At 43.5% G+C, this 27,210-nt stretch overlaps 1 protein-coding gene across 1 annotated transcript in view; it reads right to left on the bottom strand.

The window, feature by feature from the left end:
* Positions 1–27,210, bottom strand: part of EXOC4 (exocyst complex component 4) — a 533,911-nt gene that overhangs the window by 487,407 nt on the left and 19,294 nt on the right. The window contains exons 4-5 of the mRNA XM_006030683.3: positions 13,068–13,252; positions 10,707–10,816 (exon numbers count right to left, since the gene is read on the bottom strand). Coding sequence (XP_006030745.1) covers positions 10,707–10,816; positions 13,068–13,252 — 295 coding nt within the window. The remainder of the gene's footprint in view (positions 1–10,706; positions 10,817–13,067; positions 13,253–27,210) is intronic.

Here is a 27,210-nt window from a genome sequence, read left to right on the forward strand (position 1 = left end):
ATTTGTGGAAGTTGCAAGGAAGGTTTTAGTGGAAACACATGGTGTAGTATGCATTTGGCAACCAGTCCATGAAAATGTGAGAGATTTACCAAGCACTTGAGTCATGCAGTTATCAAAACCCTACAGTCTGTACCTCCACATTTACTTTTATATTGCACTTTTCCCCCTGAGGACTTCCAAACTATTTTGTGCACCATATACTCTGCATGTGGCTCAACCACTCCATTAGTCCTAATCATCACATATTAAGCAGGAGACAAACAAGAGATGGTGCGCAAGATTTGTGGGTAGGAACTATGCAAGGAACACTGCAAAATCCAGAGGAATAAAGGATTTAAGAAATTTTTGTTAAATTGGGGGGGAGGACACCACAAAAAAGAAAAGATTTTGGGGGGAATAAGTTCTCTATCATTACAATGCAATCACTCCAGGTACGGGCCTGTTTAACAGCACACAACACTGCTATGTAATAGTCTAGGACATGAAATGAATAATACATATTAAGGAAAACTAGAGGGGAAAAGCATAAAAGACAGTGAGTTCAACTCATGGGATTCAAGCTAAGGTAGATTCCACAACATTTTCAAAGAGTGAAAACTGATCTTGAATGCCCACAATTAGTTAGGTGCTCAGTTCATTTCCCATGCACACAGTGGCATGTTCAGCAGTTCAATGCCCCTTAGTGACATGACAGCAAATAGAGTCAGGCTAATTCGGTATATTAGCTACACAGGATAGCTGGAGCCTTATCAGTATTTGAATCTCCAATTCACGTGCAGGTTGCTGAAAGACATCAAATCAAGAGCGCTCTCATCTTCTGAGGCTTCGTTACATTACAGCTTAAAATGCAAAGATGTCCCCTCTCCGTAAACTAAGCATTTGTCATACCTCAGTAGCATACCCGCTCTTGCCATTCAAGAACTGCGATAGGGCACCTGAGCACAAATCTTTGGCAAAGAAATCAAACCCGCTTTAAAAGGTCTCAACATTGGGCAACAGGTGAAAATGGACCACTAGAGGTCCAATCCTAGAGGACCAACAGGGATAGACAGATAAGAACAGCTTGGGGTGCTGACTTGGACCCATTAACTATTATGCCATTCAAAACCTAAGGAAGAACAATTAAACAAATGCAAAACAAGTGACACCCAACTGGATGGCAGCACTATGGAGAAAAAGCTAGAAGTCTTGGTAGATCAGAGACTGCAAATGAGTCTGCAGTGTGACGTAGCTGTCCAGAGGGCAAATGCAGTTTTGGGATGCATCAACAGAAGTATTAAGTACAAGACATGGGAAATGATAATGCCTCTCGACTGCCGATGACCATCTGCAGATGTTTCCTCGTCCTGACAAAGGATGTTTGTGCCCGAAAGCTTGCTAAGAAGAATTTTTCCAACTATCTGAGTTGGTCTAATAAACGATATCGGATTTACCCAAAGAACCTCATCCACCTATGCCTCTGTACTCGGCACTTATTAGGCCTCATGTAGAATACCACGTGCAGTTTCGGACTACATTTTAAGAAGGACATGAAGAAGTTAGCGGGTCCAGAGGCAAGCAACAAAGACGATAAAGGGCTTGGGGGGCAAGCCATTCGAGGAGAGGATGAACGAAGTAGGCATGCTTAGCATGCAGAAGAGGTACTTAAACGTGGACATGAGAGCAGTCTTCAAATATCTGAAGGGCTGCCATAAAGAAGAAGGAAAACACCTTTTCTCTCTTACTGTAGATGGGAACTAATGGCATGAAGCTGCAGTGAATCAGGCTTAGACTGGATATCAGGAAAAAAATTTCTTCACCGTCAGAATGAGGCAATGGAGCAGATGCCTAGGGAAGCTGTGGACTCCCCGTCCTTGGGGATGTTCAAGACTGGGTTGGACAACTCCTGTCAATAATGATCTGGAGGAGCTATATCTATGCCCTACTATGGGTATTTCCGAGGCTTCTAGGCTTTGTGGTTGCCATATGGGGCCAGAATGTAATTTTTTTCCCCCATCCTGCTGCTGTGTGCCAGGGTTTTCTTTATTTTCCCCCCCACAACCTTTCCCAGAAGCATTGGGTGTTGGCTGCAGCCAAGGCTGGGGATTTTGACTGGGGTATACCAATGCTCCTGACAAATCTAGAGCTTACAGGCTAGGTCTTGCCCTCTCTGCTCAGGGTCAACACAAATGCCACATTTGGGGTCACAAAGGAATTTTATCCCACTGGCGGGGGGGAAAGGTTTACCTTCCTTTGTAGCAGGAGGCATGACCTTCTTCCTTGGATCTCAGGCAGCAGGACATTGGCCACCGTGTCCCCTCTGCTTTAGCTGTAATACGTTAGCTGTAATGTCCTCTGCCTATGTCAGAGTTGACTGCATAGTTTTACTAATATGTTGGACAATGGATTTGTACAGGATGGTTTAGATAGGAATGATCCTGCCTCGAAAGGAGGGGTTGGGACTAGATAACCTCTAGAGGTCCCTTCCAGCCCAATTTCTCTATGGCTCATGCAGATCAAGTCAAAACCATAACAACTTCAATCTATTTTATTCACTATAGATCTGCAGGATTTACATCTTGAGTATACTGGTAGGATCTTTTGAACTGGGGTAAACACATTGTCCTTAACTTCTATTTAATAAGCCCCTGGAAAAAGCAGAAAAGACGGGGTGGGGGAGAGGGTGCATGTGTGGGTGCGCACGCACGTGCACATATGCATATGGCATTGCAAACAAACATTCAAGTGAGTATTTGCTCAACCATTTTTGTATGTGAAACTTCGGTTTTATTAACCTTCCTTTTAAGGGTAAGCAAAAAGAAAAATGAATCTGGATTTTTTCCCCTTAATATCATTTTTGCTTCACTTCAAACTAAAACACTAGGAAAGAAGCCAAAAATGAAAGCTATACTCCTCCACAAGCAACACTGGTGAGGTTTGTTGTTTGTTTTTTTTTTTAAAAAAAAAACACTGTACAATGAAAAGATGCATTAAAGGGAGCAAGGTTTTGAACCCCACCAGTTTAGATCGTAATTAGCCTCCTGCCCTGCCCGCTTATAAATAGTAGTTTAACATCCTGATTTACCAGCAGCTTATTTAATTAGTTTTTTTCAACACTGGACTTTGAACAGATGAGCTCTGGAGCCAAATTACAACCATTTAAAATACAGCTCTTGCTAAACCATTTAAAAATACGGGTCTGATCCTGCAAGCTCTCACATGAGCAGGTCCAGGTAACCAATCAGCACTTCCAGTAGCATAAGTTGGAGGGGGGGGAAGACACACGCCAGCCCCAGGTGCCACTTCAAAGGGGACACCAGTCTGCACCGCACCAAATGCAGCACCCCCGCACGAGGAAGTAAGCATTTGCTTCCTCTCCCCTGCCACCCAGAGCGCCAAAATAATTCAAAGCTACACCTCTGAACGCTGTTACCATATTCAAGGACTATTCATTTACATAAGGATTTTCAGGATCCACGTGCATTACATCTACCACGATCCCAGCTAAACGTGGGGGGGTGGTTCAGCCAGCCAGTTCTTAAGGAGGTTTGATCAGCAACCGAAAGAACCTGGCACCGAAAGTGGTTTTGTAATTGTTTGCAATGTCCATCTAGAGCGGGCGGCCAAGCATCTTTGAAGCCATTTATAACCAAAACCATCTTAAAGTGTTGTCATGTAATACAGTCTGAACTTCACTATGGATGGGATTTCATTGCAGAAATCAAGTACCCATTTTACTAGACATTTCCACGGTACAGGGACCGCTATCCAGCATCACACACAACATTTTACAGATGCATCACGAAACCTTAACTCAAGTACAAAATTTTGGATGGGGTTTGGGAGAAGAGGGGAATTGCCTTCTTCGGATGGTCCAAATTCCTGTCTAGGAATCTAGAAGGTATTTAGCTTGACTAGTAACATAACACATAATGCAAGTATGAAGCTCAATAATTACATGCATCAGTAGTTCTCTGCATGAGAGCAATGACTTTGCCCTCTTCTTTCCATAAAGAAAGATGCCCTCTTTGCAACTCCACACCATGGAAAACACACATCTGAAAAGGCACAACTGTCTACTTAACAGTAAAGATCATTTTGGATTTAAATGACCAAAAAGTGGAATTAACATGATTAATTTATCACCCCAACAATATCGCAGGCTGCAGCTCCCCTGGCGACCCCCGGTTTGATGATGACAAATAAAAATGTCTGTTCTAATCGATGACACCCTAATGTATATGATCCTGCCATTTCACAAGAAGGAAAAATGCTGCAGGAGGCACTTTAATCGTCCAAGTCTGATCCCCAGAAAAACAGCTGTTGATAACTCATCCACGTGCAGTAGCCAAGGAATGTACTCTTGGGGCTTGTTTTTCATTTGCACGAATGATCAAAATTTGCTGCTATTTATGGTGGTAGATTTCATTAGCTGTGCGGTTTTACAGGCAGCTGGTAAAATTTTATGTACTACTTTACATGATTTGTGTCTTTTTGGATTATGCCCCTCTTCCTCTGACCCTTTTAGATAAAAGGATGCAAGTTCATATGGCCCCAAAGGCCTAGTTTCACATTATTTGAAGAGACTTCACCTGCATAAAATTTCCATTGCAGAATTCCTTTTTTGACCTATACTCATTGTCACTGGGCAGCAAATGCCCATTGAGAAAACAGATTTATGTGGATTCCAATCTTTCTGTAATCTGCCTCCTGGCCCATTCTGACATGGCAAAATTCACGGAGAGATCAATGAAAATGTTAAGAGGAAATCAGCCTTTTTAAGGCCCAAGGCAGTCGCACAGTCCCACCTCCGTCTCCATGTGCACTTACACACATACACGCAGTCTGCTCCGACGCACTAGAAATCCAACGCATTGGAGCAGACTCGATTAATCGAGTCTGCAGAGCACGCAAATTGACGTGCCCGGTGCTGCGTCGCATACATTCGTATAGAAGGCCAAATGCACATCAGCGCTGAGCAAATGGCGGCGGTGCACTTTTGAACTAACACACCTTTGATGCATTTTAGTTCAAAAGCACACTGCCGCCATTTTCACAACGCTGACGCACATTTCACCATTTACACAAGCGTACCCAATGCAGCACCGGCACTTTTAAATGCGCCCGGCGCTGCATCGCATACATGTGTACAAATGCCCCGTGTTGCTCCCCAGATTCAAAATCCGGTGTCCTGATCTACGAAAGCTGCGCTTCTCCAAGTGTCCTTACTGGGTCTCATTGGGAGATGACTTGGGTCACTTCACCTCCATTAGCTTCCCTAAAGTTACTTCTGTTATGTATTGGAAAACTTGCAGCTTTCAAAAAAATAAATAAATAAATAAATAAATAAATAAAAAAAAAAATCAAGAATGGATTCTTTTCCAAAATACTTGCTTTAGTCAAACAAGGTTTTGGAGCGCTCAGTATGGATAAAATTGTACAGCTTGATTTTTACAGACTCCATAGCTTGACGGTTCCTTCAGGTTTCAAGTGCTTAGAACTCAACTCATTTATCTCTCACACGAAAGCCACTGAAGATGCGTGTGCAGGCACACGCAGACGTATTAAGTTCATTAACATGCCATTGATCAGCTTGATAACGAACAAACAGTTGGTGTCGTCAGCTTCAACCATGGTTCTACAACCACAAATTAATTAAAAGTGGCATCTTACATTTGCGTTCTCGTTTGGAAATTACTTTAAAAATGTCTTAGTTTATAGGTCAAGTGATGGGCTTCTTTTCAACACCCCAGCACTGCAAGCTCACCCTGGGATTGGAAAGTCAGGGTGAAGCCTCCTCAAGAACAAAAGGAGGTTCTCTAGGAGAAACTGTGTCCCTTGTGGGACTTCAGAGTAAGTCCTCAGATGAAGGCTAACGGAGTACTCCAGGTATGACAAAGAATCATTTAGCCGGTGGAAGCTTTAGCATTGATTGCTAATTAAGCAGTAGAAGAAAAGAACCCGGCTTGACTCTTGGAGCCTGCTGTGAAACTACTAGCAAAAGAATATACCCTTTTCTATCCAACAACTGAGCAAGTTTAAACTGGACGTAACTGAGCGCCAATGAAAGGGGATGTCACAATAGCATTTTCACAGACCCCTTAAAGCACAGAAGTGCACTTTCAAGCCCTGCTCCAGCAAGGTGCTTAAAGATAAGAATGTGCTTAAGCATGTAAAATGTTCCTAGCTAGAGCTCAGTGGGACTACTTGTGTGTTTGAAGTAGCTTGATGAAACTACAGAGAGTGACTGGACTCAGTTTCCTAAATAACCACGTTGATCCTATCAATAGGTATATTTATCCTCCCCGTTGGGGTCAAAGGCTCATTTGATTACTCGGTTGCTTATCATGTTGGCATAGGATTTGCACATCACTGAGAATAACAGCAAACAATGCACTGCATTTCATTAATACACCAAGGCTCCCTTGCCAGCCTGGCTCTTGCTGAAATTCAATGCCGTGCTCTCATAAGCTGCTTGGGAAACGCAGTTTTTGGAGCTGCTCACAGAGGGAATAAGCACGTTTTGTAGTTCCAAGACGACACCGGCAGCAAAGCAGTTCTCATAAGCACTGACAACTCAAGCAGAGCAAGGTAATATGGAAGTAAAATTTATTTCTCTGAACAGGCAAGAGGAGGAAAGCACATTATTGCTGCAATGGTTTGTCTAGAACCAAAATTACTGCAGGTTTGGTTTGTTTGAAGTGCAGTAAGAACAGCTCTAATTTCCCTGTAAAGATTTTAGAGCACGAGGTAACAAGTCCCTTGGGCAACAAGTGTGGAAAGAGACTCAATCCTGGCATAACCATCGCAGCGATGGGTCGAGTAACTCGGTGCTTTTTAAAAAGGGCATTAATATGCATGGCCACTTACTGTTTCGTCAATAAAAGACTAAGGAACTTAAATGGCCGAAGGCAACAACGGTTTCCTGTTTTATTTTATACTGCAATACCAACACGGTATGGTTCTGAAGTCTTGGATAATGACCATCTGTTTGCCTTAAAAAAAAAAAAAAAAAAAGCTTACTTACTGGGGCTACCTTTCAACAAAACTCTGAAAATATAGAAAATATACACGCTCATTGTGCTCACAAAATTATACCTATAGCTTCACACTAATACAACAGACCCTTTCATACTTTAGATTAACTGACACCAAGCTCATGTTCTTGATGAGTTTGATGGATACCCGCTGAGCACCTTGCAGAGTGGGGCAACGCAAGGGAGGAGACCAGGAAAGAGTACAGCCTGGTGTTTTGGACCTGAACAGCCACTGCAAACAAATGAAAAAGAACAAGTAACTTGTCAAATCCTCAGCTAATGTGTACTGGCGTAGTTCCACTGAAGTTAATGAAGCTACAGCAGTTCGTATCAACTGAGAATCTGGCTCTCGACTTTCTTGCTTTCTTGATTTTGAAGTCACTGGAGCTGCGGCAACTAATGTTTATCAAGGATCTGGCCCTTAGAGGCTCTGCCTCCCTGTTCTTACCCCCTTCCCCTAGGAGCCCTGGGCCCACATAAAATGTCAGATAATCCTCCGTCAAAAGAACTTGGAACAAGTGATCTTAATATGACGAACACTGTATTGCACAAAAGAGAAAAGCTGGAGCTGGGCACGTGGCTTGTATTTTAAACGAGTCAGAAAATACCCACACATTTAGATGCACTGTAGGAGTACTATTTCTACATCCCATTTCATAGCATGGTTGACTCATAGCATACTGACTTGTCTTTCTGCATGCGTGGACAGCAACTGGAACATTATGGGGGCTAACAGAATACAAAGATAACAATAGGAACAGCCTTTTCATTTGAAGATATTTTCAAGATTTGTGCAAGTACAAATGCCTGAAAAGTCCAGGTGAGCAAATCCCCCCAAGTCTCACTCTTCTACATGGAGGTGGTGTAGTGAATAATGCTACCACGTATGACTACAATAAAAACACATGTAGAGGCATGCTGGCATCCTTCTAATGGGGAGTCACCGAGTCTTTGCAGAATACATCCTTTTAGAAAGGGAAATCATCAAAACATAGGGCAGAGAGCTAGGGACTCCGGGTTTATCTGTGGTACCCATGTGTTTTAGGTGTGCCTGAGCAAAGAGCTGGGTTTCAAATTTGGCTGAGTGTGGTAATATTAGTTCATTTGCCCCAAGTTCCATGTTGCTAGACTAGTTCCCGAGATATGTCTAACCGCAGGAAAGAGAACTCTGCCCCTGTCAATTTATCCATTTAGTTAATTCAATGCATTTGTCGCCCTCCCCTACAAAGGCTCAGGGCAGCTTACATTAAGAGAACAGAATAACTTTTAAAAGAGGGGAATAAACAAGGGAACAAAACAACTTAAAAGGCAACTAGAGTATCAACATGCAACAGAAACCCCCCCAAAACATATCCCAGCATAGTCTTGCTTGCCAAAAGCCTGCTCAAATAGGAAGGTCTTACAGTGCTTCCAAAAGATGTCAAGACTCGGGCTCTGGTGGGCCTCAAGGGAGAAGTAGTTCCAGACCTGAGGGACTCCTACATGTATGATCTCCTACATGTTTTGACCAAAATTTGGGACACTGATGGTACCTGCAGGAGGTTATCCTGGCTGACCTTAAGGACTAAGAAGAGGCATAAGGGAAAAGGCAGTCGGCCCCTTCGGTACATAACCAGAATCATCATTCCCATTGAGCATGTGACCTGGAAAATCAGAGTCACGGTGGGAAAGGTGATCTCTCAAACGGGGCCATTTCCATGTAAGGACAGATACATTTGAAAATCAGGACAGTAACCTAGAATTGGACACTGTTCAATGAGGACTCAGTGTCCCTGGAGACCAGTGTTCTCAACAAGCAGGCACTTCTCAGAAAATGGGATTTTCCTCTTTTAAAAAAAAATAAATAAATAAAAAAGGGGAACTACAGTTGTTCAGTCCATATGTTAATTTACTTCTCGCTTCAGTTATGTCTGCACTGAAGAGACGTGTGTGAGATCTTCTGGCCAAACCTGAGTACTAACGAGTGCTTCCCTGACTCACAAGATGTCATGATAATTATTGAACTGGTGGAAGGCTTTGAAACGTAGGATAATGAGAAGTCCTAAATACTACTAAAAAGCAATCCTGTTGTAGCACCTCAAGTTCGCTTCAGCCTTTTATTGGTATGGATATTCATGGATCGATGAGATTGCTGTTCTTCACATGTGAAATATGCAGCAGAAGGTGGACCTACCAAACTTAGTCCTCTGGGACACTACAAGCAGCTCAACAACAACAGCCGCTAATACACAGGCCGAAGAGTTCAAGTGGGGAATAGTCAACAGAAGCAAATAAATTACGTCAGTTAAAGTATTAAAGAGGGCAGGCGAGTGTTTGTAGTAGGGAGACTGGAGTCAGAACTTCTGCTGCCCATTTCCAACTCAAAGGTCTCTTCTGCCTCTTTGAACCTTGAGAACATCACTGGACCAGCCTCTCTAACAAGGAGAGGAAAATTAGAGAAAGCCCAGTTTCTCCCATAGTTTCAGCATGGTGCCTATATCCTAGTCATGGATGCCAGCACAGAAAAGTGGTGTTTAGATGGCATTAAGCAATGCTATTACCACAGCCCCCAATAATAACTAGTAATAAAGGTCCACTCTCTCTCTCTTCAAAGAGATGGCCTAACAGCCCTGTAGGGAGGGCTCTGTTACAGCAGAGTCTCATGAAGGTGAGGGGAAAGACAAGTTAACCAATGAAGCCACGTGTGACCAAAGTGAGAAGCAGAAGAGAGAGACAGGAATAATGGACAGCAAAAAATAATCGAAGGGAAAAAATAATGAGGATGGGGGGAGAAAGACAAAATATGGTCAAGAGCACAGAGAAAACTAAAAGCCATTAAGATATCCTCTTAAGCCAATTTAGTGGCTTTGAATTCTGTTCCAAAAAATTTACAAAGGGCGGCAATAATTTATCTGCTCTAAGAAAAGGGTGTTCACATTTGGTTATGTTGTTCCTTACTATGTCAATTATTACCTGGTCAGCACGTATGCCTGTGACATTTTTCCTCATACAAACCAAGACAAACCCACCTACCTAACCTCACTGGGACCATGTGAAGCTTAACTCAACCATTTATATGATGCTTTTAAATCCTCAGATGGAAGACACCCTGAAGTGCAAAATATGATTTGGTCGAGTGTCCTTAAAAATACATGTAGAAAGGAAACAGAGGAAAAGCAAGCAACATATACAGGAAGAGCTTTCTCCAAAAGTTAAAATAATAGAAAGTTTCCACAAAGACTTCTTGAAGAAGGAGTTCTGATTTCTGGCTCTAACCCAGAAAAATACATTTACACTCTCTGCGTGCCTGCCTTCCTACATTAGATAATGTAAAGGAGATCTCTCACCCCAAAGGGAATTAACTGCAAATCTCCCTCCTGGCCGGGATATCAAGAAGACGATCAACACCAGGACAGGCAGATAGAATGAAATGTAATTAATTTGAGCAGAGAAAGAAAAAAAAAATAGAATAGGTAAATGGATGACTTGTCAAGAAGCTTGCTAGCCTGTGACAGTGCTTAATATCTGTCTGGGAGCTGCAGAATGAGTTGTGTTCCTGGCTCTGCCAGTGACTCACTATATGACCTTGAGCAAGTCACTTTGTATCTCTGTGCCTCAGCATCACTCAGCTGCGAAATGGGGATAATGCTAATAATCAGAATAATGATCACTTGATGAAACATGTCAGGCATTAGTATGTGCAATACTCACTGCTTGAGCTCCCAGGAGTGCTGAACTGGGAAGCCTCGAGGAACTTCCGAGGCGTCGACAAATTAGTGACATCCATAAGAGGCCCAGGAGATGGATCCTTCACAAGTGAACTGAGAGAGGTGGGAAAGGAAGGAAATAAATCAACGGCAAATTCATTCATGTATCAGAGTAGTACCTAAGGACTCCAGCCATACGTCAGGACACCACTGCGCTAGCCAGTGTGAAGAACATGCCCACAGTCCATGCTCTGAGAAGCTTGGAGAAGTTAAGTTTAAGACAGAGCACAACCACATGAAAAGGCAAAACCACAAGGAAATGGCAAAAAAGACAACCCAAGTCCAAACACACAGCCACGGCAGAGCAGCGGGCAAACATGGCACCAGCCCCAGGCACTGATTTATTTATTTAGAGGGGAACAAGAACAGCAGTGGTTGGCCTGGCCACCACTGCCCCCCAACCCAGGGCACAGAAATTGCTTGTTAGGCCTCTGAGACACTCTTGTACCCACATGCTTCTTTACTACATTCTTTAGGGCTTCACACCCACCTGTGTGGCTCTACTTGAATGATGAGGCCCGAGGAGATCAGATTTTGCTGCAGTACGTCCTTCCACACACATACTTTGTTCTCGCAAAGCAAGCCTCCCTGTTCAACACCCCCACCCCTTAAAAAAGTACTTCTACTACCTAGAAAGAAAAAAGTGCTCCTTTAATAAATTCATATTGTATTACTTGCCAGGAGCATGTCACACTGCCTGGTCATATAATGAAAGACAAGAAAGCTAGACGAAGCAAGAGAAATGAGAGCAAGAGATCACTTTTAAGAGGAAGTCAAGAATGCTACTGTAATGAGCTTGGTATGTTGCCTTGGAGATGGAAACACTTACCTGACACCTATTAGCTCAAGGACTAAGCTACTGGCCAGCACTGAAACCCCCTGCACCCCCCGTTCCCCTCATCAATGCCGCAACATCAACAATTTGGAGGAATGGAAGGTGCTGTACAATTCGAGGCAGTGAAATTAAAAGAAGCAAATTCATTACTTAATTGTATTGCAGTAGCACTCTGAACCCAAATGGTGCAGGGTCATGCACTGAGCTAGCTGCTGTACTAACATGAAGTGATAAACCCATCCCCAACTTGGGCCATGCTGAGGTTCTACGACAGCATCGTACCCAAGAAGAAAGGGGAAGAAAGAGATGAGTTTCCCTGTACCAGGCATACAAGAAAATCCTCTGTTAGTGCATTTAAAAGATGGGGGAAGCAGAGCTTTGGTGTTTTATCTATTTCTAAGTAATGGAGCGAGGGAACAAGAGACAGAGGACTCGCTAACAATCCTCTAGCTTAGAAATTCTAGCTTCAAATCAAATCTCTGCTTAATTTACTTAATGTCATTTTCTGCATTGCCTCTTATTTTGGGAAAGTCTTCTACTTGTCCAGGGTTCCCTAACTTACTCCTTTCCATAAGGAGTCAGCATTCATTTTCTCTATTTTGATTATATTCAGTCTTCCTGTATCTCCCCGATTCTCTGTACTCTACTTTCTGCCACCTTTTCACAATTTGTTCTCTCTCACGCCATATTAAAAAAAAAAAATCTCCTGCCCAGTCCATCATCATATTTCTCTTTCCTGGCTTACCCCCCAGCATTTGTGTTTTCTAGCCACCAACCCTCTTCTATACGGAGGCTTGCAACCTAGGGACTAAACTTAATTAGGGATCCCACTGATCAGAAGCAACAGGGTGGTGGTTTCTCACGTGGATAACACATTCAAGCTGATATCCGTGGACTCTGCTAAGAAATTGGAAGGCTGCACCTCTGGCTAGTAGCTATGATTAGTATGAAGTTTTCTAACCTCTCCAGCTTGCGGAAAGAGGTGAGGAGTACATGTTCTCTCTTTTCCTCCCCTTGCCTGATCCCAGAACTGCCTGAATATGGAATTGGTAGTCGGGTTATATGGGGAAAACACTCTACCAGCTCTCCCCTGCCTTTATTTGCGTCTTCGCCCCCCGCTGCCTGCCGCCAATATTACTTCTAGCATTCCTAAAGCTGAAGAACTGACCTGATTATTTTCAATTTCACTGCTACCCACAGAGCTGCAAATAGCATCAGTGAAAGCTGATAAGACGGTGGACTGTTTTTACAGCGATTCATCTTGGAAGTTGTTATGCAGCAGCAGAGACACTGGAGCCATCTGCCTGCAGGCTTGAGAGGACAACAATGCATCAGTCTAGAGAGTTTTCTTTGCACAAAAGGTTGGACTGCGGAAGCTAACGGGCGTTCTCCAAGGAAGGGTTCCTACTCACGAGAAAAAAAAAACACCAGCTTCAAGCAAACTTTGAGTTCATGCCACTCAAAACCCACCTTATTCTCCCTTTCTCCTTGTTCCGCTGTCCCACGCGGTTAGTAGACTTGATGTAAAGATGACGGTGTAATTCATCTATTAGGACTAAGTGCATGTTCATCTTCTTACTATGGAGCTCCAGTCTCAGGTCACTCAGTCCCTCCACCTGAAGGAGAGGGCCCTCCAAGGAGTCCACTGCTGACACCTGGAAGGAAAAAGAGATTGGTTTTTAAAAACCATTTTATTTAACCTTCAATTCCATGTTCTTAGTCCTCACCTTCCTTACTGCCCTCAGCCTCAGTTTATCCTTTGGTCACAGGGGAATAGCCACTGCTCCCTCCGGAGTATCAGAACCCCACACCAAAGGCTATCCAGAACGTGGTTTAAAGCCAATGTAAAGGTGAAAGAAAAGCAATAGTTTTAAAGCTGTCTGTAAAAAAAGCCAATGTGCCATACAAACAGATCCTAACAAATTAATATCACGAGCACCTGAAAATTTCTTATCAGATATAAGAGGAGCAAGGTTTTTGCATGATATCTTTTACTGGACCAACTGTACAGCTGAGAGAGATGCTGGACAAGCTTTCAGGCATCAAATGGCCTTCCTCAGGTCCAAGGAAGGCTTATATACAACATATGTACATTGTGGAAGCTATTCTTAAGGCTGTTCAATTAAAAAAAAACACAGTATAGTGGACCATGAAATAATGTGGGTAGCAAGTGAGAAAGCTCTGCAAAAAAGGAATACATCTTCCATCTGCTTACTCTTCTTAAAAAAGCATCGGTTCCAATCAAACACACCACAAAATCAAACCTCCTAAAGCCATCAGACAGTCAACACAGTTTCTGCATCACAGACAGAAAAAAAAATAATTTGCCTAATGTGTTGCAGTGAACCAGTAGCACAGCAGAAACTATGAAACCCAAGAGTCAGTCCTGTGTACCCCAGATCCTTCCTCAAATTGCAAAATATCTGACTTGAATAGGAATCACAGTCACAAATTTGGTGAGAACCAAGAAAAAATCCTTTGCACTTTGAAGCACTTGGCGAGAGATTAATCTTTTTGGCGATTCATTAAAATACAATTTTCACTTTAAAATCTCAAAAATAGGAAAACATTTTCTTGAAGCAACAAACTAACAGGTAGTGTGGCTTTAGACTGGCATGATTTAGGCAGGCCCCGGGTAAATCTCATCTGCCAGTGTTTTTCAACAGTGACCAACCAACTAATCTCCACTGGGTACTAAAAAGAGAGACTCCTAACTGATTTCAGACTGGGGGCACAAAAAATGAATCTGGAGAAATGCCCCTGGGAATAACAAACTGGGGGATTAAAGCAAAACTGACAACTAAAGCTTAACTCAATCTTTACATTTCATGAATGTGGGTGGATGAAGTTTTACATCCAACAGGAAAAAGTGTCCAAAGCGTGATCCTCTCGAAAGGTCTGAGACCTGAGCACTGCAGAACTACGCAGCTGAAAGTGCCTGGCAATAAGAGCAAGACTGATCTCATTGTTCAAACTAAAAGAAATGCAAAAAGTTATAAGCATAAGTGTGGATTGAATTTTTAAATTCTCTCTCTTTTGATAAGCTGAGATAATATTAGTAAAATAAGTAGAGACATTTGCTTATAATACAGAATGTAAGTTCACAGTATTCCTGTCAGCTAAACATTAAAAATGAAAAGCAAGGGGATTTAGTACGCAGCAAGCCAGGATAAGGTCTGATCCCTTAATAAATATTAACAGATAGCAGAGAGCACATAAGCCAATTATGCATTGCTTACTAAGAGTCAAGAATGACCCAGGACCAGTTAGGACTTTGATGCTGCTTACAAGAGGAGTACAGTGGTTTGACAGGATATTGGACTTTTCCCAACACCAGAAAGACCATGCCATGAAGACTGAAATCTGCTCCCTTTCCTACATGATCAAAACTCAGGTTCAATGTCATTTGGGACAATTATTGGTTTCTGCAACCAGCAGTGACGAGGGGGTTACAGCACACTACTCTACTCTGTGCTGTTTCATAAACTCATAGACATTCGGGCTGGAAGGGACCTCGGAAGATCATCGAGTCCAGCCCCCTGCCCCAGGGGCAGGAAGTCAGCTGGGGTCACAAGATAGACATCCAAATGTTTCTTAAAAGAGATACAAACTCATGGGGAATTGTGACCCTGCCGGGATGATGTAGAAGCTTAAAATTCTGTTCTATTCAGCCTGGCTATCATAGCAGTATTTAGGTGTGCGGCTCATGTACAATACATTGCGCCTACACATTATGACTCTGCATGCAAATCTATGCATTAAATATTGAATGTTTTTTTTCTTACAAGATGGAGAAAATTCCCCAGACCCTCGTTAGCAATCTAGGGAATCTCTCTCTTTCCCAATTTGCACCCAATGGACGCGTTACAAAATTGCAGGCACAATCCCTAGGTCAAGGACCGAATGGTACTCCCTTTAGAGTGGATCGGCACTTCCCTTTGGCTAGCCTTAAGAGGTCACTGCCATCTACCAGGAAGCCCCCCTCTTCCTCTTCCCGTTATCTGCTACCGGGTGATTATTTACATAGAGCTGTAGCATATTACAAAAGGCAGAGCAGATTAAGTAAGGAACAAAAAAGCTGTGCCCCCACTCCCTCAAAGGCTTGAATTGGAGAAGATACTACAGGCAGTCCTCAGACTTACGACATAATTGGCTCCTGAAAACCACGGCTTAGGTCGAAACGTTGCAACTTGGAACCATTTTTCCCGTAAGAAACAACGTTATAAATGGGGATTGGTTCCTGAATCAAGGCCAGATACCTTATTTTCACCAAAAATACCCCAGAATCTTGTACTCAATCAATTATAGATGACTAGTATAGCTACATTAATGCATTTATATTGTAAATAGCAATCATATTGATTTGGAAGGACTTCTTTGAGGTGACTTTTTGAAGGACTCTTGGTTGGACTTCTTGAAGGGTTCTTGGCTGGTGTCTTCTCAGGAGTCTTAGCTCCAGGTTTTTCTGGAGTCTTGTCTGCTTTCTTAAAGAAAGTTTCCAAGGAAGTTTGCACAGACGTTCTCCAGGGAGATGGGCGACACAACGAACTTGCTCGCTGGCATGGCGTCGTATTGGATCAAGCGTTGTAAAGTCGAAACAAACATCAGAAAGTTGAAACAATATTAATTTAGAAAGGTTGTAAGTGCGAAACATTGTAACTCGAAACGTTGTAAGTCGAGGACTGCCTGTATCTTATTGAAGGTAAAACTGTACAACACACCAACTGCTGAAACTTCCTTAGCATGACGAAGGGTTTTTGAACCTGAAAGCTTGCTTAATAACTATTCTCCAAGCATTTGGGTTGGTCTAAAAAAAGATAACAGATCCACCCAAGGAACCTCGTCTGCCTTTGCCCTTAGACCAACATGGCTACAACCTACACCCCTACAGTACAAAATAGGCACGCAGAGGGAGGGCAACTGCTGCAGGGAAAACTTCTGGAAGACAAGAGGGTTCCAAAGCATGTTTCGATAGAGAGAAGAGAGGTACAGGAGATACTGCTTGGGATGCCGAACAATTTGCCAAAAGAAGAAGATATAAAAGAGGTCTTGATCCTCAGGCTGCTGAGTGCTCCCAATATCCATTGACAGCTGGGTATGTGCAGCACTGCTCAGCATTTCACCAGGTCAGAAACAGATTGGGGATGATCCCAAAGAACAGGTGGAGCAGAGAAGCAGGGAAATGGGAAGAGGCAGTGAGAAAAAGAAAGAGTTAAAAGGAGTTTGAAAAGAAAAAAAAAAAAAAGGTTGCCTGACCTCTGGTAAAACATTAAAAAATAAATAAATCAGAAAGCAGACACCCTACTTTTCACTTATATTGCTGATCTCTTCTCTTCTTTTTCTTTTCCCTGTCCCTAAAAAATTGGCTATGCACAAAGCTGCCTATTAAATCAACATAAAGCTCTCAAGCAAGCATTTATAAAAACAAACAGAATAGTCCATCATTTACTGTATTAATAAAAACAAACTTCCATGTACATCTAACTTTCTTCTTTGCTGAAAAATACAGCAATTTTTTTTTTTTTTTTTATGGCCTTTGTGACACTTCATATTTGCAGTCAGACATGCTGGGGAGTTATGTCCTTGATAACGCCACTTGCACAGTGACTGAATTCTCGAGGTAAACAACGCGGCCAAGGTGCAATGTGATGCAGGCTGGGAGCCTTTTAACTACTCCACACTCCAGCAAACCTCCATTTAACCACCACCACCTTTCCTGATATTTCATTTCCCATTATGGTCATTACCAAGACACTTACGGCTAAAGAAAAAAGCTTTTACCGAGAGAAAAATTTTGGTCTAAAAAGGAACTTATGAGTCTGATCCAGGTGTATAAAAGTCTAAGTAATGACTCTCGTTACCTGCAGAAGGTCTTAGTATAGACACTACGTACCCTCCGCCACTGCAAACACATGCACCACCTTAGAAATGCAATCTTCCCGTTGCACACGAGTATACCTTTACGTCATAAAGCTATCAAAAGATATCAGATTTACCCAAAGAACACTGTCTGGCTATGTCCTTAGACCAACCCGACTACAACCTATACCCCCCATGCATTTATTTCATGCACTTAGAACAGGTATCTATGCTCACTAGCACAGCACAGTCAACGATGATACAGAAATTGGCTTGCCCATCAAGAACAGACAGACCAATGGAGAGAGAGTGGGTACATATTAAAAATAGGAATTGCCAATCAGTGGGCACATTGTATAATTTTTTTTTCTGGGTCAGCAATAAAGAAACCCCCCCAAGTCATGACTGATGAAGTTTGCAGACCATTCAAAGATCAGGGGCATAGGAAATAACAAGGACTACAGATTACCACGCAATGGCTAACTTTTCTTTTGTTCTGTATTAGTAAACTAAGCTCAGGCATATTATATGTTTTAATATGGCCAAGTGTTAAGTCATACCGCCTGAGCAGTACAAATGCAGGCCACACTTGCAGGTAGTGGAAATAGCTAGGATGCAGTGATTCTGAAAAGGACTTGGGAATCATGGAGGATAATTAACTGAAAAAAATTGCCAGGGTAAAGCTGTGGCCACAACAGCTGTATAAGCAGAGGACTAGACATTGGTGAAACCATTAGTTGAGTCCTGTGTCCAGTTCCAGTGGTTCATCTTCAAGTAAGGATTTTAAGAAACAAAAAAAAGAAAGAGCCACAACAACAACTGAAGACTTAGAAGACTGGAGTTGTAGGAAAAGGTTCAAGGAGTTCAGTCTCTCCAGACTCGAAGGAAAGGGGCCAGAAATTTGGTGATGAGGGGCCTCTTCAATCTAACAGAGAAAGCTATAACAAAAAACCACAATGGCTTCTGTTGAAAAGAGACCCCAATATTAAGTGGAGTTAATTAACCAACAGAACAATTAACAAAGCACTGTGGTGGCTTCAAGTCACTGCAAAGGTTTAAAACCAAGACTAGGTGTTTTTTCTAAAACGATCTGCTTTTTCCAAGAGGCAAGGGGAGTCTTGTCTTGTGTAGGAGGTCTGTCCACCTGGTAGGCATGGCTCCTTTTAGCCTTGCACTAGCAAGGACACTAGAGTCATGCCCAGCCATACCATCAGCTCGCTGCGTGTCCTTCAACAGGCCACAAACTGCTTGCATCTTACGTTATCCCATGTGCCTTTATTAAAGGTTATTGTAGCACTTCCTTGTCATAGTTTCATAGTTTTAGGGTCGGAAGGGACCTAATAGATCTTCTAGCCCGCCCCCCCGCCAGGGCGGGAGAACAACAAAAAACCCTAAAAACAAAAACGGGACTCAAATGAGTCCAGCCAGGTAGGCATCCAGCCTCTTCTTAAAGACCCCCAGGGTAGGGGCCAGCACCACCTCCCTTGGAAGTTGGTTCCAGCTCCTAGCCGCCCTAACTGTGAAGTAGTTTTTTCGGATGTCCAATCTGTACCTCCTCTCCATCAACTTGTGCCCATTACTCCTTGTTATGCCAGCGGGGGCTAGGGGAAACAGCGTCTCCCCCAAACCCTTCTGGTTCCCCCTAGTGAGTTTATAGACGGTCACCAGGTCCCCCCTCAGCCTTCTCTTGTGGAGGCTGAATAGGTTCAAGTCCCGCAGTCTCTCACTGTAGGGTCTGCCCTGTTGTCCCCGGATCATGCGGGTGGCCCTCCTCTGGACCCTCTCCATGTTGTCCACATCCCTCCTGAAATGGGGCGCACAGAACTGGACACAATACTCCAGCTGCGGCCTGACCAGCGTCGCATAGAGGGGGAGGATCACCTCCCTGGCTCTACTCGAGATGCACCTGTGGATGCACGACAAGGTCCGGTTAGCCCTGCCAACCATGACCTCGCATTGTCGGCCCATGTTCATCTTGGAGTCAATAATGACACCAAGATCCCTTTCCGCCTCCGTGCTCTCAAGTAGGGAGCTCCCCATCGTATAAGTGTGCTGCTGGTTCCTACTACCCAAGTGCAGCACCCTGCACTTGTCCGTATTGAAACACATCCTGTTCCTGTTTGCCCACCCCTGTAACCTATCCAGATCCTTCTGCAATCTCTCTCTCCCTGCTAGCGTGCTCACCTCCCCCCAAATTTTGGTGTCATCAGCGAATTTAAACAGGTTGCTTTCCACCCCAACATCAAGATCGCTGATGAAGAAATTGAACAGCGCAGGCCCCAGGACCGAGCCCTGGGGGACTCCACTACCCACCTCCCCCCAAGTCGAGTATGATCCATCCACCACCACCCTCTGAGTGCGACCCTTCAGCCAATCTGCAATCCATCTGACTGTGTAGGCATCTATGCCACAGTCGCCTAGTTTGTTAATTAGGATGGGGTGAGAGACGGTGTCAAAGGCCTTGCTGAAGTCCAGAAAGACTACATCCACCGCGACACCTGCGTCCATGGCCTTTGTGACCTGATCATAAAAGGCAATCAGGTTGGTCTGACATGATCTCCCCCTAATAAATCCATGCTGATTGCCCCTGAGCATCATTTCTGATGCCGGCCCATCACAAATGTGCTCCTTGATGATCTTCTCAAAGAGTTTCCCCAGGATTGAGGTAAGACTGACGGGCCTATAGTTGCCCGGGTCCTCCCTTTTCCCTTTCTTGAAGATGGGGACCACATTAGCTACCTTCCAATCGTCTGGCACCTGGCCCAAGCACCACGATCGCTCGTAGAGCCGTGCCAGGGGCCCTGCAATAACCCCAGCTAGCTCCCTCAGCACCCTGGGGTGGAGAGCATCCGGACCCGCTGACTTGAATGCATCCAGCCCCTCCAGAAGCTCTCTAACCCGGTCCTCCCCAACCTGAGGTCTGAAGGCGATCCCCTCGCGTCCAGCTTCTATCACAGCAGGGAAGTCCCGTTCCCTGCACAAGAAAACGGAGGTGAAGCTTCAACTTTATTTCTACAGTAATTGCATGAGTTGCACGGTGAAGGGAACAGCTCTGTGGACAAAGGACCTGTATTGCATGTTGGGAGCCTTCAGTTCTGTTGGCTCTTCTGCTGCCACCCCCTGTGACCCCCTGCAAATCTGTGCCCCGGCTTTTTTTTTGTTTCTGTCTGTCAAGTTTGGATAATGAGTAATACTCTTGTCCCTTGTGAGCTTTAAGAGGTAAAAAGATGAAAGTGGAGGATTCTAGACAAAAATAAAAAAAGTATTACCCTAAGAGTACACTTTTCTAGACCTTCAAGCTCTATTTTTAACAAATTCCCAATCCTTCTGGGGGCCAACTCATACCCACCTCAAAAATAATGTAGCTTGTTCCATTAAACACCACCCAATGTTTCTCTGCACTACTGGCTCTATTACCTATTTCAAAAGAAGCCTATAAACATTTTGCAAACAGTTTTCTCTCTATGAGCGAACTATAACATGGATTTTAAAACTGAGGGGTGATATTTTTGGAAGTTAGTGGGTGCGTCTACATGAGACACTTAAATGAGCATTAGACTAATTCTACTGTGCATTAGCATGGTTGGCAAAAACTGTGCTAATGTGCAGTAGACTTAGCCTACTGAGCATTAACATCACAAAAAAGCATGCGTTTGCGCTAATGTGCAGTAGTGCCTATTACTGCACATTAACTTAGTACTCGTTATTGTAGGTACTAAATTTAATGTGCCATAATTAGAATCACAGAAAGCAAGGGTTGGAAGGGACCTCAGGAGGTCACATCTGGTCCAACCCCCTGCTCAAAGCAGGGCCAGGCCCAACTAGATCATCCCAGCCAAGGTTTTGTCTACCTGGGTCTTAAAAACCTCCAAGGATGGAGCTTCCACCACCTCTCTGGGTAACCTGCTCCAGTGTTTTATTACCCTCCTAGTGAGAAAATTCTTCCCAATATCCAACCTCAACTTTCCGTGCTGAAACTTGAGCCCATTGCTCCTTGTCCTGATGTCTGCCCCCACTGAGAACAGCCCAGCTCCATCCTCTTTCGAACCCCAATCAGGCAGTTAGAGGCTGCTATTAAATACCCCCTCAGCCTTCTCTTCTGCAGACTAAATTACTAATTACAGCGCATTAATGAACGTGTAGATGTACTTGGAAATATCTTTTTCCAAAAGATATCATTTGTCATCTGCAAGCCTAAAGAAGCACTTTGTTTTCCTATTACTGTAACTGTCTAGTCACAGACAAGGACCGATAGTGCTAGACACTAAGGAGAGAGACCAGCCACATCCCGAAGAACTTCTGTTAATCTGTTTGGGGTTCAACTTCCTTTTGGTACAGTGAGCCTTCTTTTTTCCAGGGGGAGGAGGGGAAGGGAGAAAGAAAGGAGTAGTTAATAGTACACCAGCAGTAATGCACTGCATCTTTTTCACAAACCAGAATAGAAACCACATCCTCTTGCAGGCATAAAGGAAGAACAGGTACATTCTTACTACATAATTCAGAGCACAGCACCCTGAGCCGGCTCTGCAATTTCAGAAGCAGTTCATTTTTACTTCACTTCCTCTCGTCGGTGCGCTGCCACATTCCACACATACACTTTGTCCATGTAAAGCGCTGGACAAAGTGCAGTTGTGCAGGCACAAGACTTTCTTTAACACCTTTTGGGATGCCAGGTTCCCCGTGGAACAGCACTAAAAACCAACGGTTACCGACAATCATTGCAAACTGGCCTCAGATGCACCACAACGGTGCATCCCTATGCTTAGTACAGGATGCAACTGTGGTAGCTCAAAAACCACTCTGTGGTCACTGTGAGTAAATGCTGACTTTGTAACAGCCACCAGCCTAACACAGGAGCGTCTTGAACGACTTATCATATCTTCTGTCGATGTGAAGCGGAAAATGCTCCATTCACGATACTCCGCTCATATTTGCTATTGTCAGGGACTGAAATACAGTGGGCTTTTGTGCAGTTCTAAATTCGTCCCATGAGTCAGCAGACAAATTCAACGCACTATTCAGTGGAGGTGAAGCCATGACAGTCTGATGTCATGGGACCGTTTCCATTTAGGAGCAGCACAGCTGCTCTATAAAGCGAATGGGCCTTCTTTCTTCCAGCTACACAAGGTCAATGCATAGATACTGAAGCTTTCCCTATTTCCCTCCCCTTCACATTATGTGACCCTTATGTAATGCTCTTCATCAAAGGAAATTGAAATGCTTTCTGCACAAGAGTATTACTCATTATCCAAACTTGACAGACAGAAACAAAAAAAAAAGCCAGGGCACAGATTTGCAGGGGGTCACAGGGGGTGGCAGCAGAAGAGCCAACAGAACTGAAGGCTCCCAACATGCAATACAGGTCCTTTGTCCACAGAGCTGTTCCCTTCACCGTGCAACTCATGCAATTACTGTAGAAATAAAGTTGAAGCTCATACGGGGACCAACACCCAGAAGCAGTAGCAACAAGCTGACACGGTTCTTTGCGTAAATGGGCTCTCTTTTATTAGACCAACTAAATACTTGGACAAATTGTTCTTTGCAAGCTTTTGGGCCGCTCCCTGTGCCTGAAGAAGAGTGTTTGTGCCCAAAAGCTTGCAAAGAACAGTTTGTCCAACTATTTAGTTGGTCTAATAAAAGCTATCACATTTACCCAAAGAACCTTAGCCTACAACCAACAACCCTGCAGCAACTATAAGAGGTGCTTCTGAATACAATATCCTCAGCTGCGATTCATTTTGCCATTTCGGATTGCTTCAATGTACTGTCAGATAGTGAAGATTAAAGATGCAAGGAAGTTTAAGAGTATCACCTTTAATTACAACATAACTTCATGAATCTGGTTTGCTTGGGACCAAGTACCTCCCAAAAATTTGAAAACTCCGGATTTTTGAACCCAGAGCAGCGGCCACACGTGGAGTGGTGTGCAGGGTGGTAGATGGCGGCGGTAGCCACTGTGGGCAAGCTTCCCCCTCCGCTGCTCTGGGACCAGCTGCCACTACTCCCCAATCTAGTGTAGTTTTAAGAAGTACCAAATTTTTGAGAATTCCACGTCTTTGATATCTGAATTTATGAGGTTACATTGTAGCACCTACATTTCACCAACTTTTCCCCCTCTAACCCTCAACTCGGACCAGATTCTTACAGTGGCTATTTTTTTTTTCACATATTATTCCTATTACATACAAATTATATATAATTGGTAAAAGGGAAAAAAAAGGACTGCTCCATCTTATGCATGCATAAGGAGTAGCAGCAATTTTATCTGTGTATACCGCACCCAGTCCTGGTGTTCATGTTTAAGAAAAAGAAAAATGAAATATTTGGGGAAAATGTAGGATTCAGAGAAGAGCCACAACAATTATTCAAAAGATTAAAAATAAAACCAAAAAGAAAAAACACCACTCTCCGTGGTTCTCAACCTTTCAAGACTCAAGGCACCTCTCAGAAAGTGTCAACCCTGACCTTTCACTCAGTTTTTGACTACAGAAAAAAAATTGAATGATTCTTCTGTTGCAAAAAACTCAGAAAAGACCCCAAAAATGTATTTAACACTGTGGATTCCTATTTGAATCATGTTTGTACACCTAACAGTGCTAAAATTGCATGGTATCCTACAACACCCGTGAAAGGATCTCAAAGCACCCAGGTTGAGAAGCAGAGAACGAATGGAGTTTGTATTTGAGACATACATCTATACAGTTCAGAGACTTGGAACAGGAATACCCCAAGGTATCAATGGATTAGAAAACACAGAATAAAGAGATGTATTGGAAAGATAAAAGACGAGTACAACTATGAGGTATATCTGAATGTGGGGCAGTGGAGGGAAGCTATACAATAAAAAAAAATTGAAGAAAAAAAATAGCTGAAGCCTCTGGATATTGTGGGAAATAAATGTCAGAAAGCAGGAAAGTTTTAATTGCCTAATCGAATGAATATAGAGAATGCTGACATTTAGAGAGAGAAAATGATCTATCGTTTTTCCAAGAAACTCACTTTCCTGACAGACAGCAAAGTAGCAGGACTTATAGATGATTTAACTGTGGATGGCCAGCTCTAAATTGGCTAGCTCCACTAAAGCCAGTTTGCACCTGCTTTCCACTAGGTGAGGATCCGGTCTCCTACACGTGACACATCCAGCAAGAACGAGCTAGGTAGGAAGGACAGAGCTGAAAAATATTCCAGCAGGAGAAACAGATTAAAAATCAGACAAAAAGGAAAAATATGGGAAGTGGCTTACTGGTTAGGGCCCTGATCCAACAAAGAATTAAAGCATAAGGAGTAATTTTGGGCGCGAGAGTAATTTATCCCATAGTATAGGAGTTTCATCTCCGTGCTGCCACCTCTTCGAGCGCAGTGTCCTGGTGCCTCTCAAAAGTTGTGGTGTCTGTTGTAGAAGCACAGGATTGTGGTATTTAAGGTCGGGGCAACAAATATTGCGGTGTGATGCTAAAGAGAGGATGGGCCATGGGTGAAGGTAGCAGTTGCTTGCTGATGAGCACCTGAATTCTGCTTTTTCCAGAGTTGGGGGAGGCAGAAGCTTTTACCCCCGGGTGGAACATGGGGAACAGAAGTAGGAAATGGAGAAGTGCACGCAGAGCAGGGGGACAGTAGAAGCAAAGAGAAAGGACAAAAGTTTCTCGTCTCTTCCCTACATGCTCTCCTGAGAGATGTCATGGCCTATTTCCCATCATGTGGGGTGAAACGCAGCAGGCCCCATCTCAGGGAACGTGCTAGTGGCTCATAACTGATGGGGGTGAAGACAACCACCATTTCTTACGTGCCGGCGTTAAAAAAAAAAAAAAAAAAAAATTTCCAAAGGACCAAAAAACAGAGCATCAGTTCTCATGTGCATCAGCCGGAAAGATTGGTACCCCCGCATGTAGGGAGCCTTTAGCCATGAGCTCTGGGAACAGCACAGAGAGGGCTGAATCGAGTGGACTGGGCAATGCCTACTCTGCCAATCTCTTTGTCTGGGCTCTAAAATGGGAGGAAACAACACCACCCCTATGAGCACAGTCTAAGATGAATAAATAGTGCTGATATTTGAGGGGAGTAGAGGGCTGGGTGACGCTTCTAAAAATAAAAAATCCTAAGAATTAACAAACTGAGACCCAAAAAGAAAATTATAAAATGAACAGGTCGTGTGTGGAGCTGTTTGCTGTCCCCAGGTTGCAGAGCAGAATGGAGGGTGTTTGGTTTTTCCCGTGCTTCGGGCCTTCACTGCTGGCTGCATGGGACTTGGAAGGATTTCCACCCCCCCCGCTGGTACCAATGTTGGGTTTTTTCTTTTCTTGCCTCTCTCAGAGACGCTGGGTGTTGGTTGCAGCCAAGGCTGGGGACGACTGAGTTGTGCCAATGACCCTGCTGGGACAAACCCGGAAAGGTTCTTGGCTGAAGGGTCTTGCCCCTCCATTCGCAGTCAGACCAAGCATTATATTTGGGATCAGAAAGGAATTTTACCCTGTGGTTTGATTAGTACTGACTGGTGTTTATGCTTTCCTCTGTATCGGGGAGGCATGGCCCTCTTCCTTGCATCTCTTGAGTTCATTTGAACAACCTTGCACAACACTGACAGTCCTTGCCCCCTACTTCAGAGTATTTTTGGTGTCCATGGGCAACATGCCTTGTAATTGTATAGTTTTAGGAAGAGATTAGAGGAGGATTTGTATGGGATGATTCGGATAGGAATGCTCCCGCCTTGAGCAGCGGGGCTGGACTAGATGACCTCAAGAGGTCCACTTCTCTATTTTTTTTTAAGACCTAAGGGACCATTTTGGGAGTTGTCAAATCCATCCTAGAAAGGAAAGAAACAGGAACTGCTACACAGATAAGAAGTCAAGAGTAAAGACTGAAATAATTGATATGGGAACACCCAATGGGAGCCAATGCTGAGGAGTGCAAGAGGAGGGTAGCAATGAACCAACTGCACAAGAGTAAGAAAGCGTGTAGGCTGGCTACCAAAAGTAAGGAATTTCACATAGCAAGAAAGAGCTTGGTCTATAGGGAACCCTCTCGAAGTCCAAATACACAGAGCAGTAATCCATTGCTTTGTCCATTGAGAGGTAAGCACTGTGGGTGAAGGATAGGCAGAGGTTTCAAAGTAGCAGCTCAATATGGGAGAGACCTGTCGGGTCATGAAGCTGATCGCCCATACCAGAAGGAGATCAGTGAATAGTTTCCAAAGAGAAGTGGTGGCAGTTGCAGCATGTGTCATATTAAAAAAAGACAAATTTTTTAAACATTTAAACAAGCAAAGCTTCCTCCAGTGAGAGCTCTTACAGTGTAGCTCATCCACATCTTTCCTCCATCCTACCAGCTTGCAATAATAATTTTCATTCCCATTGAACCCTCTTCAATTTATCAGTGTCTTTCCAGTAATGAAGCGGTCTGAACTGGAAGTGGTATCAAGGTACAGATGCGCCAGATAGAAAGGATTTATTACTTCCTCCCTCTCTGGAATTATTGCTTTCCTTTTTGTCCATACTCCGGCACGAAACCCTAATGGCTATGGCAGCAAGTTTAAGGCAGAATAATTTCCCAAATGTGCAAAAATCCAGGCATACAGATCTGTTGATACAAGAGATTATAAGGTCACTTCTAATGATCGGCACAAGAGTGAGTCCAATAAAGACAGAAAACAAAATGGGTTTGGGGGTATTTTTTTGCTTTTTGCTAAATGTAGAATTAAAAGCAAGTACTAGCAACAATACTGTCAGCATTGTGAAATTAGTAAATATGCATAGTTTTT

Source organism: Alligator sinensis, unplaced genomic scaffold (assembly GCF_000455745.1).
Source record: "Alligator sinensis unplaced genomic scaffold, ASM45574v1 scaffold64_1, whole genome shotgun sequence".
Lineage (NCBI taxonomy): Eukaryota > Metazoa > Chordata > Crocodylia > Alligatoridae > Alligator > Alligator sinensis.